The 13,934-nt window shown below is 59.6% G+C and overlaps 1 protein-coding gene across 3 annotated transcripts in view; it reads left to right on the top strand.

Annotated features, from left to right (window-relative positions):
• The window catches only part of SPNS2 (SPNS lysolipid transporter 2, sphingosine-1-phosphate), a 35,429-nt gene continuing 21,495 nt past the window's right edge, over nucleotides 1-13,934 (top strand). Inside the window, exons 1-4 of one of the 3 annotated variants that reach the window (XM_087440610.1) lie at nucleotides 19-428; nucleotides 9,907-9,982; nucleotides 12,458-12,576; nucleotides 13,530-13,598. In XM_087440610.1, the coding sequence (XP_087296736.1) occupies nucleotides 59-428; nucleotides 9,907-9,982; nucleotides 12,458-12,576; nucleotides 13,530-13,598 (634 nt within the window). In that variant the 5' untranslated portion in view covers nucleotides 19-58. Of the gene's footprint in view, nucleotides 429-9,906; nucleotides 9,983-12,457; nucleotides 12,577-13,529; nucleotides 13,599-13,934 lie in introns of all 3 variants that reach the window. The other 2 variants (XM_014789658.2, XM_087440609.1) reach the window with 2 other exon arrangements.

Here is a 13,934-nt window from a genome sequence, read left to right as displayed (position 1 = left end):
CGGGCCCAAGCTGGGCCCCGCGCCCCCCGCGCCCCCCGCCGCCCCGATCCCGGCCGGCATGATGTGCCTGGAATGCGCCTCGGCGGCGGCGGGCGGCGCGGAGGAGGAGGAGGCGGACGCGGAGCGGCGGCGCCGGCGCCGGGGGGCGCAGCGAGGGGCTGGCGGTGGCGGTTGCTGCGGGGCGCGGGCAGCGGGCGCCGCTGGAGTCGCGGCGGCCGCCGACGAGGTGCAGACGCTGTCGGGCAGCGTGAGGCGGGCCCCGTCTGGACCCCCCAGCACCCCCAGCACCCCCAGCTGCGCAGCCGCTGCAAAGGGCCCCGGCGCGCAGCAGCCCAAACCGGCCAGCTTGGGCCGCGGGCGGGGGGCAGCAGCCGCCATCCTCAGCTTGGGCAACGTGCTCAACTACCTGGACAGGTACACCGTAGCAGGTGAGCTAGTGCCCCACCCAGCCCGAGAACTAGAACCCCCTCCTCGAGGTACCCGGGGAGCCTTTGGTCCCAGGCCCCCTATATCCAAGCCTTACGTGGGGTTCCTAAGGGCCCTCCGCTCAGACACAACTGGGCAAGCGATGCCCCATGATCCACGGGTCCAAGCCAAAGGCCGCCCTGCTCTCTCCCCTAGCCTGGGGTTGGGGGAGTCCCCACCCCTGGAGTAGCCCGCGCGTCCTCGCCAGCCCTTGACATCCCATCCGTTGTCCTCTTCTCCTAGAGTCTCCTCTGCGTCTCTCTGCGTTCTTGCCTCTGCGCCCCCTCCCGCCCCAGCCTCAGGTTCCCGGGCCTCTCCTCCCCTTCCCCCAGCCCAGGCGGTCTGTCCGTCGGTAGCCGGTCAGTTCCTTCCTTCCTCCGTCGCCTCCACTCCCCTGCGTGCGTGCGGCCAGTGCGCGCGCCCCTTGCGGGTGTGCGCCAGGGGAGACCAAATGTGTGCGCGCGGGCGGCGCGGATGTGTGTGTGAGCGTGTGAGCGCGTGGCTGACAAAGGCTCCGGGCTGCGGGGAGCAGAGGGAGGGGCGGGGCGGGTCCGCGGCGCCTGGGGACCCAGGATGCGGTTTGCAGCTGGCTCTGGCTTGAGGCCTGAAGACGCCTCCCCCTGCTCTATGGCGCTTGGGGCTGGGGTAGGGCGCAGGCCGCCGGGGCTAGAGAGGGGCTGCCTCATCTTCCGTGAGTGTCTCTGGGAACGAGCTTGGGGATGGGCTGGGGGTCGACAGAACAACTGGGTTTTAGTCCGGGCTTTGCCGCTCAAGTGCTTGGTGTGTGACCTTGGGCCAGTCTCAGCTCATATTTAGGTCTGTTTCTAGGTTTGTGAGGTGGCTGATCCCTGGGCCCTTTGGGGATGGACAGCGTCCTGGGATTCCGGGCTGCTCGCTGCCCTCCCCCGGTTCTCAGGGCTCTGTGAGTAGAGACCTTCTCTAGATTGAGTTGCCCCTAGGTGGGAATGGTGCAGCCTTGAGAGAAAAGGACTCCGTTCAGGCTGGCACAGGTGGGGGCTCCCTGCAGGAGGAGAGCAGTGACTGTGTACCTGTGTGCTGACCCAGAACCTGCCTAACCACAGGTTAGTAAAATCTGGAACTACTGAAAAAAAAAAAAAAAACACAAGGAATTTTGGACAGACTATAAAGAGAACTTTGTGGTGATTGAGAGAGGAGAGCCCTGGCGTAAACCATAGGCCACCTGGGTCCCCTTCTCTGGGCCTTAGTCTCCCACTCTGTTGAGTACGGTTTTGTGTCAAGTGGAAAGGAAGAACTCTAATGGGAGAGCAGAGGCTCCCCGCTCCTGCTTTCAAAATCCTTTGGCTCTCTGCCCCTCCACTGTGGGGAGTTGCAGGTGAGTACCAGTGGCACCAGTTTCTGGGTTGGGCTGTCCCCAAGAGGCTCTTACTTGGATCTGTGGAACAGGAATACCCAGCGCCGCCTAAGTGCAGCAGCCCCTGTCATGCATGTGCCATGCTGCCTGGAACTTGGGAGCCTAGGTGCCACCTTAAAGTGGGGAGAAGTCAGAGCACATTGAGGACCTATAGTCAGTGCAAAATAGACTTCTGTATACAGATGGGGAAACCGAGGCCCCTGTACGACCCTCGTCCAACATGACCAGGCTAGCATTAGATCTACCAGTAAGCCCTGACCTGGGAAGAGCTTTCCCACCCTCTCTCAGCTGGGCGATGAATGGCACATGGCGAGGCTTCTGGCTCTGTAACACTTTCCAACTTGTTTTTTCCGGCCCCAGACCACCCTCTCTGATATTCTTAGAGAAACTGACTCTGCTGGAACTGAGGGTGAGAGGGTGGGATCAGGGAGGTCTGGTGCTTATCTGGCCCCACTCCTACTTGGGTCTCAGAATCAGAATGGGGGAATGAGATAGGAAATTTCTGGTATTTGGTAAGGGGGGATGGAGAGCAGTGGTGAAGAGGGGTGTGGGGCGGTAGGGAGGAAGGCCCGGAAAGCCCTGTGCAAACAGCTGCCTGGGCTGTGCATCCCTCCCTGTCCCGGGAGCTCATGCACTGCCCCGCCCCCAACACACAACATACACGAATTTCCTCTCCGGATAAGCCCGGCTCCCTCTCCCTCTCTTTGTGGTAGACTCCCCCACCACCCCTGCCCCCAAGTTCAGTTTTTTAGGAAGATTTATGTCTCTATGGCAACTACTATGGCTTGATGTGTCTGGAGGGGAGGGGCAGAGGAATGGTCATCCCAGGCCTGAGTCCACCTGTTGCTGGCTGGCCCAGCTGGGACAGAGGAGGGGATGCAGATGCTCCACTGCTCAGTCACCTTTGATGTTCACACCCACCTGACCCCTGAGAACCTCACAATCTGGCCCTGGCTCTCCCATGGAAGAATGAGGGGAGTGCCCGCTCTCTTCCTTTAAATCTGTTCTGGGCATTTCTGTCTTCGCGGTGTAGACCAGCTCTGTCCGAAAGGAATATAATGCAAGCCATATATATAATTTAAAAATTTCTAGTAGCCACATTAAAAAAGTAAAAAGAAATAAGTGAAATGAATTAATGTACTTTATTCAACTCAATATATCCAATGTATTTCAACATGGAATCAATATAAAAACTATTAATGGGATATTTTGCCCTCTTTTTCATACAAAGTTTTGAACGCCAGTGTGTGTTTTACATTTACAGCACCTGTCAGTTTGTTCTGCCGCATCTCAGGTGCTCAGCAGCCACGGGGGCTAGGGGCCCCTGCAGTGGATACTGTAGGTCTAGAGTCTTTGATGCCAGGTTCGAGTCCAGGCTCTTCAACTTACGAGCTGTGTGACCTTGGGGATGTCGCCTCAGCCTTCTGGGTGATCGTTTCCTCCTCTCCACCTCTGGGGTTGTGTGGAGTAAATGAGAATGTCTCTTTAGCACCCGGGACAAGGCCAGACTCCTAGGCGACCTCGCAAATGCAGCTGCCTTCTCTTCCAGGCCCCTGCTCAAGCTGTGCCCCGGCCGCGATTCCCGTCCCGTTTTTCTCTGTTTCAGGACGCCTCCCTTCTCCACCATGGCTGGTCTCCATCCTGGGAACTCTAGTAGGTTCTGCCTCTGCCCTAGCATTCCCAGCGCCACCCGTGATCCTGCTAATTATGGCTTCTCCTCCTCCCCATGAGAACCCCCTGAGGGCAGCAGGCCTCAGAAGCAGGTGCGGAGGGCCTGGCCCTCACTGAGCCTTGCTTCCGTTGGATGAAATTGAGGCAGCCCAGAAACCGCCTCTACACCGTTCCCGCCAACTCCTTGTGCGGACAGGGACACTGACGCCCGGAAAATGCGGGCAGTTATCCAAGGTCACACGGCAGGACGGAGCAGGACCAGAACCCCCTCGTATGGTGTTCTCCTAGTGGAGGCAGGGGTGTGCCCCCTGCTTCTGGCCTGGAAACTTGGAGACTGCGCTGGCTAGGGCACAAGCCCTCTGGGCAGATGAATTTCAGCTCAGTTGAGCAAAGGCAATTTGAGCTCCCCTAGGGCATGTGGCTCCTGCCCCCATGGCCCCAACCAGCCTGGCAGCCCCCCACTCTCCAGTCTGAGCCCACTCACGGATACCAGGTCAGGAGGAGGAGGGAGCCCCTCAGGAGGAGCGAGGTCTCCTCATCTCAGCTCTGCTGGCTGGTGCCAGAGCTGCCTCTGCCCCTGGGCGCCCGTTCCCCCATCTGTAAAATGGAAGCAGAGCTGCGGGTGGAGGTGGCAGCGTTCTGCTCCTGGAACCAGGCCCAGCAAGAGGGAGCTGGCGCAGGCCCTGTTCATGGTTGGAGGACTGTTTGAGAGCTGAGATCCTTCCCCAGCTTCTCTGGGGCACCTGGCCCTTCCTGAGACCTGTTTTCTTTTGATCCAGCCCGTGGCAGGTTGGGCACTTGAAACAGGGTGGAGCAGGGGCTCATGAGGAGAGGCGGAGCCCTGCCCTCGGGGAGACCTTTTCTGCCAAAGAAGCTGAGACCGGTATCCATGGCAACCGCCCACTAACACAAACCCAGAAGAAGAGCGGAGCACAGGGACCCAGACGGGAACACAGGCCTGGCGGGGACTGGGGGCTGCCCCAAACACCTGAGCTGGGTGCAGGAGGGGGCTTCCAGGCTGGGCCTCCTCGCTCCTTTTTGTCCCCCTGGTCAAGTATGTCCAGAGCTGACAGATGGGGAAATGAAGGCCCAGGGCCTTTTACAGGGTCTCTTGGGTGTAGAGGCCAGGCTGAGCCCCAAGCTCTGTGGCTATCTTTGTGGATAAGGATAGTCAACACTGCCCCGGCCCTGCCCCCCTCAAGTGGCCTTGTCCCCTTGGGTAGCCCCGCCCTGGCCACCGCCAAGTCAGCATTATCTCAGGTCTACAGGGCGGGGTGTCCCAGGGCCGCATTCCAGAGCACCTGCTGGCAGGTCAGCACCCAGGGGAACCGCCCGCTGGCCTGGAATGACTAACCAGCAGCTGCCCACTTTCTTGCTCTTCTTCCTCCTCAGGCACCTTCCGGCTGCTTCTGCCAGCACCTCGGCTGAGCTGTTGACCTGGCAGAGGAAGTGCCTTGAAACTCACCACCTTGGTCTGGGACTCAGGGCCAGTGCCCGGCCCAGCCTGTGATTAGGACAAGAAGGCTTCAGGGCTGCAGGTTATGCCTGGTCCAAGAGTGAGGCTGCCCCGGTCAGAGCTGCTCCGAGAGGAGGAGCCCCGGGTCCCTTCCCCAGACAGGAAGTGGCTTTTGTTTCTGCCTGGGTGTGGGGCCTGAAATCCTGAGGGCAGAAGTGGGATGAGAGTGAGGGAAGCAAAGAGGACACTGGCTCCATCCCCAGGCTCCTGGTGCTGGGCTCCCTGTTGGGCCCTGACTGTCTCCTGGGCTGAACTTCCTCTTCCTGGCTTTGCCAGACTTGCTCTGTGACCTAAGGCAGAAACTGACCCTCTCTGAGCCCTGCATCCACAACAGATGATTTTGTTCCTCTCTTTCTGTGGTCAGGGTCTTGCTCTCAAGGGTAGTGTGGGGCACTTGGTCTCAGGAGCTCTTATCTGCTGGCCCCCAGCTCTGCCTGCACCTCCCTGCCCCAGGATAACCAGGTCTGTTTCCTAGTTGCTGCAGCAGCCAACCTGTTTCCCCTGGTGGGTCTTAGTGGTACCTCTGCCCTCCTTCCAGGAAGGCTTCCCCAACTCTCTGGGCTGAGCCGGCTGCCTGACTCCTGGTTTTCAACTCTGCTCTATTCTGCGTCCATGATAGCACCTACCCCTGTGTAGGGTGGCCATCTCCCTCCAGCCTCGAGGGGCTGAGCCAGGTCATCTCTGTGGCCCCAGTATGCATGGGGCGCTGGCACGGGCTTGGCCCTTGTTGACTGACTGAGCGGCAGAGTTGGGTTGACCCCGCCCTGCCTGACCCCAAAGCCCATCCTGGGCTGAAGGGGCGCTGGTAGGTTTGGATGACCCTGTATAAGGACCAGGGCCCTGTTGCCGTGGCCGGGGCTTCTCGCATGGTGGCCGATGCTGCCCTTTTGTCCTGAGCAGGGCACACAATGAGCTGCGGGCGTCGTGTCTCCGGGAAGGAAATGGGGGAAGTGGTCAGCCCGGTCCCTGTCTGCCCAGCCTGCAACCGTGACAATGGGGCCTCCTCGCCCCTATGCTGGGCAGAGTGGCTTCTGTACATGCAGGAGGGCACTGTGGTGGCTTTGCTCTGTCTCTTCTGTAGAGAGGGCACTCGAGGTGTAGGGCTGGCCCCAGGTCACTCAGCAAGGTGGTGTGAAGCACGCTGGGCTGCTCTGGGCCTCGCCCTCTCCGGGTAGGTGGGAGGTTGATGAAAAGAGTCCTGGGGGAGATGTGGCAGAGGCCAGAGCATTTACATCAGAACAAGAAGTAAGCAGGAACAATGCACTGGCCAGAGCTTGGAGGCTAGGGATGGGGTCTCAGCCTCCCACCTCCCCCTCAGTCCTTTGCTACCGTGGAGACCTTGCTGGGGTCTCCCCCCGACAACCTGGTAGCTCCGTGAGATCTTCGTGGTCCCTTCACTGTCAAGCGTGGATTTGCTGAATGGAGTCCCAGGAGGCAAGGAGCATGATGAGGCTTTGTAAACTGTAAAGGGCCGTGCCTGGGGAGGGTGGCGTTACTTGGCCACACGCTGTTTCTAGCACCCATGTGAGGGCAGTTGTTGTGGATGTTGAGAGGGGGCTGGTTGCAGCCTCTTTTCTGGGTCTTGTTGGGGTGAGGGTGGGGAACACAGGCTGGGTCTGGGAGCTTGGAGGCTAGCTCAGCCTAGCTCCTGCCTGGTTCTGTGGCCCCTGTCCCATTCCCCTTCTGAATCTCAGTTTTCCATCTGAGAAGTGGGAGCAGGAGTCGCTGGTCTCCTCAGCCACTGGAGCAGTACATGGGGAGAAGGCTGGGAGTTCGTGGGCTTGACCTGTGCCTTCTGAGGTCTCTTATCTCCCCCCCCCCCCGTACCCCCAGGCTTATCCTATGTCTGTGGCCACACAGGCTACGCCCTCTGCGGGTCCTGATAAGAGTCTGGCCACCTTGTCTTTGGCCCCCCGGGGGTCTTGGGAGGCCCTGAGGCAGGACAGGGCCAGGGAGGCTGAGCTGGGAAAGGAGGAGCTGTGCAAAGCCCCCAAATTGCTAAGGCTGAGTCTGGTTCCAGGAACGCTGGCCCCAAATGATAGACTAGAATCACAGGACAGAGGCCAGGCTGCCTGTCCCCGCCTACTCTGGCTTAGAGACTTGGTGGGGAGGAGGTAGGGCTCTCTGTGCTCTGGGGAGGGAGTTCCTCTCTAGGGCTGGCGGGGTCTGTGGGCAGGGCTCTTGGGTAGAGAGGGGTGTTACGGTCTCCAGCTCCTTAGGGGGACAAGTTCAGAATCTAGGTTCTCTAGGGAGGGGGTGGGGTCCCTCTAGGTGGCTAAGGCTCTGGGGCTGGGGGCCTCGTCCTCATGGTCCCTGCAGAGATGACCACTAAGCTGTCCTGACATTAATGACCCAGATTCATAGGGCGACGTGGAGGTAGGAGGGTCGGCATATGTAGAACAAATGTGACTGAGATTTAGGGTGGACCGGAACGGACGTATGGGGATCCTGGGTCACTCTCAGATGGGCACCCTGAGGCTCAGAGTAGGGACCAGATGCTCATGAGGTCACTCAGCCTGTCCCTGGGGCACTGGGGCAGGATCTTGTGCATGGAGACTCTGGGGCAGGTAGAAGTGTGTGTGCTTGAGAGCCTGGGGTCCTGGCTCAGGGACCGCCTGGCCGGTCCCCTTAGGCTGCGGGGTGCTGGTGGGGCCAGGCTGTGGTTTCCCAGCCTTAGCCATCCAGAGCCAGGTCAGCAGAGCCAAGCCCTCAGGCCCCTATAATTACTGGGGCGGGGGCTGCCGCCAAGCCTTGGAGCAGGGGTGAGACTTCCAGAGTCATCCAGCTCTGAGGCCCCCACAGGGGGACCAGGGTCCCTCCGAGAGGGACCAGCCAGTGGTGGGCACGGCCCATCCCTTCAGAGCCCTAGGCCCTGTCTTTCCAGCCATCTGCCCCATTGTGGAGAAAAGAACACTGAGATGGGAGTTCCCATTGTTCTCTGGTCATGGCGGGGGCTCCTGCCCCATGAGTTAATGATCCGTGATAACATGTATAACATTTATTGAGTACCTACTATGCGCAAAGTGCCATTCTAAGCACTTTGCATGAACTAACCCATTTAAACCTCACAACAATCAGATGAGGCAGACGTTAAAATTAAGCCTTCTTAGAGAGAAGGAAACTGGCACAGAGAGATTAAGTAACTTGCCTAAGGTCACCCAGTAGGGAAGGTAGAGAAGCCAGGATTTGAACCTAGATGATCTGGCTCTGTAGCTCATGCTCTTGGGAATTCAGCTAAGTTGCCTGCTGCTCTGAGAGAGGCAGGGTGAACGTGGGGCGATGATGACTGTGCTTGGGGGAGTGAGCTTGAGCACCAGGTGGCCTGTCCTGATATCAGGATCATGTTGGCCCAACCTTGCCTCTGATGCTGGCCTGAGCTGGGGGGTCCTGAGGTCAGCTTGGGCTTCCTCTTACGCCTTGGCCTTTTTGAGGACTCTCTGATGTCAGCAGGTGGGATCTGGTCCTGGCTCCTCTGGGGGCTCCTGAGGGACCAGCAGCGATAGGGGATCCCCGTGAGTATCTGTGGCCAGCCAGCTGGGTGAGTTCGGCCAGATTCCATCCAGCTCTGGGGGTGCCCTCGAGGTTACAGGACCTCTTCCACCAGAGCTGCAGAGGAGAAAGTTGCGGGGGCACCCTGGTAGACGTGACCTTGGATGTGGGCCCCAGATGAGGTGGATCTCAGCAGGTGGAGATGGACACCCAGGAAGAGGGCACAGCTGTGGTCGAGGCTTGGAGGCCTGCAGGCTGTGATGTGCGAGTCACAGGGGCCTCCGACCAGCCAGGCCAGTGGTTTCCAGTCACCCGGGCAGTGTGTTAATAGATTCCTGGGTCTTACCTCTGGACAGCGTGATTGTGCAGATCTGGGTCACGGAGGCCTCGAATGCTGCAAGAAGTCTGGGCTCGATTTGGGTGGCCATGGGGAGCCACAAGCTTTACTGGGCAGCCACACTCCATGATCTAATGCCCGCAACACTCTCAGAACAGTGTCTGGCACATAGTGAGCGCTCAATACGTGTTAATACCCATGTTGTCGTCATTGTTAGTAGCTATTCCTGAACCAGGGGCCTGGGCCAGTGGATTCTGAAGACCTCCTGGGTGACTCTGAGCCCTAGCCAGAGTTGACAACCACTGGGCCATGACATTAGCTCCTGGAGTCCAGACACCGTCCCGTGGTCTCTACGGCCCCAGCCCAGGACTTGGTAGGAGATCGATAAGTGCTTGTGAGATCAGGCTGCAGGAGGGATGCTGGGTGGGCCGGGAGAGGCTGGAGGCGGGGAGCTCAGGGAGGAGGCCAGGTGGTGAAGAAGAGAGAGAATCACTGGGGCCCATTCATGGGGCCGAGGGAGGCGAGGGGATGTCATGGCTGACTCCCAGGTGTCTGGGTGGTGCCACGGTGCTGCTCAGGAATGGGGACCAGGGGGTGGAGCTGTGGAATCAGAGTCCCGGTGGCTGGAAAGACCCTGAGGGATGAGAGAGTCTGTGGGGCTGAGCCACCACGAGGTGGTTGGTTTCATGGGAGAGATGGAGGTGGGGACATTGAGTTGGGGAGGGTAGAGAACTCTTTAAGAACTTCAACTGTGAAGGGTGGAGAGGGAAGGAGTGGCTGGCAGAGGGGACAAATCAGGATTGTTTTCACCACCAGGATGGGAGAGAGGGGAGCACGTTTGTGGGCTGACGTGCAGGAGATGGAAGTGAGGGAGGTGCTGGGAGTTCGACCTCGTGCCAGGGGCTGACCCAGGGCAAGACCCCTGGGAGGCAAGAGGGACAGCTGGCCTTGGACAGGGGGGCCCTCCCTTGGGGGCTTGGGAGGCTGTAACTGGGGTCAATGGATGAGAAAGTTCAGATGCTACTGCTGTTCCAGAATGTTTTCTTGGCCCGGAAGGGAGGACCCTGTGGGCAGAGGGTGATCCTGGCCGTGGATTTTGGGTGACTGACTGGTGAGGCCTGAGTTGGGAGCCGTGGCCGTGGGAGGCCTGGGGCCTGCGTGTGGGGTGGGAGCCCCACCTTGCATGCCACGGGCTGGTGGGGCTGGCAAAGTGGGCTTGGCCTGAGCTGTAGGAGGCTGCTCCTGGGCGTGAGGCCCGTCCTATGACCCACCAAACCTCAGCCTCCAGGAAAGAGGCTAAAAATAAGGCTGTGGTGAAGAAGGGAGGGGGTGTGTGGGCCCAAGCCAGGCTGGAGCCCAGAGGAAAATCTGAGATGAGCGGCCGAGCTGCTGTGACACAAGCTTCCCGTGCCAGCGGGATTTCACCCGCCTGCGGCCACGGCCCCTGCCAGGCCTACAAGAGGGAAAACAACCTAGAAAGGCTCAGGCAGGGCCTGACCTAGGGCCTTACGGCCTGCATGAGGCCTGCTCCCTGCTCTTCTGCCTGGAGCTTAGGCCTTGGACCCTAAGCCGGGCCCCAGGGGGTGCTGGGGTGGGGTCATCCAAAGCTTCTTGTGCCTTGGGGTCTAGACTGCCCAGGAGTTCCCAGGGGCCCTGGATGCCACTCTGGACATGGAAAAATGTTCCTCCCCCTTACCAGGAGCTCTGCACAGTAGAGGAGATCAGGGGAGGCTTCCTGGAGGCAGAGGCAAACGTTGGGCCTTGGAGTATGGGAGGGGGACCAAGTTCACTCAGGTGGCTAGAGGACTCTGGGAGTCCTCAGGGAAGAAGCAAGAGTGTTTTGATTTGCTGTGGACACATGCCATCTTCACGATGACCAGTTTGATATGGCCTCCCTCCCAGAAAGTGAGCCTACGGTTCCTGCAGATCCACGCCCTCCTCTCAACTGTGGGTGGGGACCCACTGTGTGGGGCCCAGTGGGAGTTTTACCTTCCTGCTACCTCCCGACTCCACCCGTCCTTACCCAACTCCTAAACCATGGCAGTCCCTGTTCTGGGTCCTGGAGATGACCTGCCAGGCCCCGGCCCTTGAGGGGCTCATGGTCTGGTGGGGGATGGAGCGGACACTTGCCCATCTGTTTATGTGTCCACTCCACAGTCACTGTGGGGGGCCGGGTGCTGGGCCCGGCTGGGGGCCGAGAGCAGACTGTGCAGAGGCACTGCAGCAGAAGCTTTGGTTCAGGGCGACAGACCTGCTTTCAGATCTCACCTCTGACATCTTATGTGCTGTGTGACAAGTTATTTCACTTCTCAGAGCCTCGGTTTTCTCATATGTAAAATGGGGATGATGATCATAGATACCGGCATAGGCGGCAGGGATAGAAATGCCATCATAGAGCCTCACGCAGGACCTGGAACTTAGCAGAACCAGTAACTGGTAGCTCTTAGCTCCCGGCCACAGTGGGTCCAAGGGTCTCATATCTACATCCCTATGTGTCTTCCCCTTAGAACTAACTAATCCTGGTGTGACAAGTGCTAAAACAAGGGTGGCCAGGGAAGAATGGGGGCAACTAATTTATTGAGGGTGGTGGGAGGGGGGTAAATCAGGGAAGACATCCCAGAAGAGGAGGCATCTGAATTAGTCTTGAAGGAGTGGCAGGAATTAGCACAGCCAGCAGAGTTGTGCCAGGGTAGAAGAGGAAGCGTATGCAGTCGGGGGGCCATGAGTAGTTTGGGGTGGCTGGAATATGGGGGAGGGGTGGTGTCCTGAGAATTGGGGCTGGAGGGTGGGGTTGGCAGGGCTGAACCTGCAGCCCTGTGGCCTGGTGAAGGGCCTGGGTCCTCCCCTGAGGCACTGGGGAGCTGCTGGTCATGGTGACTATTCGAGAGAGGGATGTGATCAGACCCACGCATCAGGAGGGGAGCAGAGGCCCTGGCTCAGGAGTGGGAATGGGCTGTGGGGCTGGGAGGGGGCTGTGGGTGGCTCCTCAAGGTTGGGCCCAGCCATGCCACCCATAGGCCCTGACGGAACTCTGGGCCTCAGAGGCCAGGTTGGGGCACCTCAGAGGTTCCACTTGGTGGCCATGCCATTCACAGACCTAGGACTGGCCCCTGGCTTCCGCCTTCAAGGCAAGACCACAACCCGCCTTGGTTATTAAGTCATTAACTGGGCCTCACTCAGCCTCTTCATTATGGGTAATTATGGTAAATCCACTTTGGGCATTAACAAGGAGGCAGCCAGCTTCTCTTGGCTGTCAGGCTGCGGGGACACAGCCGGTCTGACTCTGCATCCTGGGACATAGCTCAATGTTCTGGCCCTGGGTCTCGAGAGGGACAGTGATGCTCCACTCTGCCCCCTTCCATGCCCCCAGCCACCAGACGGGACCTCCATACAGTGCTTGGAGATTCCCTCTTCCCCCACTTTCCTGTTGTATGACTTTGAACACATGGCTTAACCTCCTGTGCCTCAGTTTCCTCATCTGTCCAGTGGGATAGTTGTGCCAGCTTCCTAGGATTGTGTGAGGATTAACCTAGGAAAGCACTTATAGTTCAGTGATGCGAACCATCATCATTTTCAATGCTGACATCACCATCATCACCGTGAAGAGCCCTGGGAGTCCCCCGAAGGCAGGGTCCAGTCCCTTTGTCTGGCCCCTATATGGGGAGCTGCTGAGGCAAGCCCTGTCTCCTCCTCCTTTCTCCTCTGTCCCCTCTCCAGGCACGTGTGTGGTGGTCGGGGGGCTCTGGCCTGTGGCCCAGCCTCCTGCTGTCCTTAGAGATAAGCTGAGGCGGGGCCCCTGGGGCCTGCGGGGCTGGGGCTTGTGTTTACTTAGGAGCCCTGGTTGAATGCTACAAGGGGGTCCAGGAGTCTGGCTCTGTCTGTCCACAGCTGCCGGTGGTTTCTAGATGTTCTAGTTGCCCCCTTGACATGCAACGCCCTGACGGGAGAGCAGAGGGGGCTGGGACTTGGGAGAAGGGCAGACATGGCCTCAAGAGATCCCCTTCCCCCAAGAAAGCAGGCCTGGAGCCCCGCCTGATTCCCTCTGCACCTCAGCTCCTGCACTGGAAAACTGAGGGTCCTGGTTATCAGGCTGAGGACAGCTGAGTGAGCATGTGTGTTTGCGTGTGTGTGCACGGGTGCTCATGCAGGTGAGCAGGGGTGAGCGTTGCCCACGAGCCCCCTCTGCCCTCTCCTTGGCCAGAGGGCTGCCCCTGCAGCTTTCAGTGGCTGCCCACCTGCGCTCTGGGCTGTGGGCTCTGTGGTCTCCCCTGAGGGCGGGGCCCATGTCTATTCAGGTCCCAGCAGCAAGTCTGGGGCTGGGCCACAGGTGGGCGAGAGGCCCCGGCAGTCAGATAGGAGGCTTGGCTGAGTGACCCCCGAGGGGCCTTGCCTCGGACCCCTGCAGTGGCTGAGTGAGGGGTGGGATCCTATGCCCAGGGTGAGCACGGGAGGCCCAGTGCGGGCAGGATGGAAGCTGGCCTCCAAGGTCCCCCGTGGCCTGGCTAAACTGGGGAGGGTGGAGTTCTCTAGATAGGGCCAGGCAGGGCCCTGCAGGGTGAAAAGAGGGCTGAGCTGGGACTGGGAGTCACCCAGGTGGGTGGGGGAGTGTGGGCACTGGGCATCAGACGTCACTGGTAAGCACCCTCTGTCTGCCCCTCCAGGCGTCCTTCTGGACATTCAGCAGCACTTCGGGGTCAAGGACCGAGGCGCCGGCTTGCTGCAGTCAGGTGAGGCCCCCCTCCCGCCCTCGCCCCTGCCCTGGCCTCCACCCTGCTGGCTCATTCCCAGCTGGGCTCTTCCCCGGTCCTGACTTGCTGGAAAGAGCCTGGGCTTTGCGTCCAGATGCCACTGTTGCCACTCACCAAGCCATCACTTCTTCCAGCCTCTGCTTCTCTTCTTGTCAAACAAGACAAATAACACCCGCCCCGAGGGGCTGTGGGAGATAGATGAGTGCAGGCCGAGGGCCCCAGTCCTTGGAGATGACCCTTCTTTTGGGTCTGGGGGCCTCCTCGGGACCCAGTGATCCATGGTCCCTCCTGAGGCTGGTTGGTGAAGGGAACGCC

This window comes from Ceratotherium simum, chromosome 16 (assembly GCF_057802395.1).
Source record: "Ceratotherium simum simum isolate JZ-2026a chromosome 16, ASM5780239v1, whole genome shotgun sequence".
Lineage (NCBI taxonomy): Eukaryota > Metazoa > Chordata > Mammalia > Perissodactyla > Rhinocerotidae > Ceratotherium > Ceratotherium simum.
The sequence above is the reverse complement of the archived record's forward strand: the minus strand, read 5'-3'. Positions and strand labels throughout refer to the sequence as shown.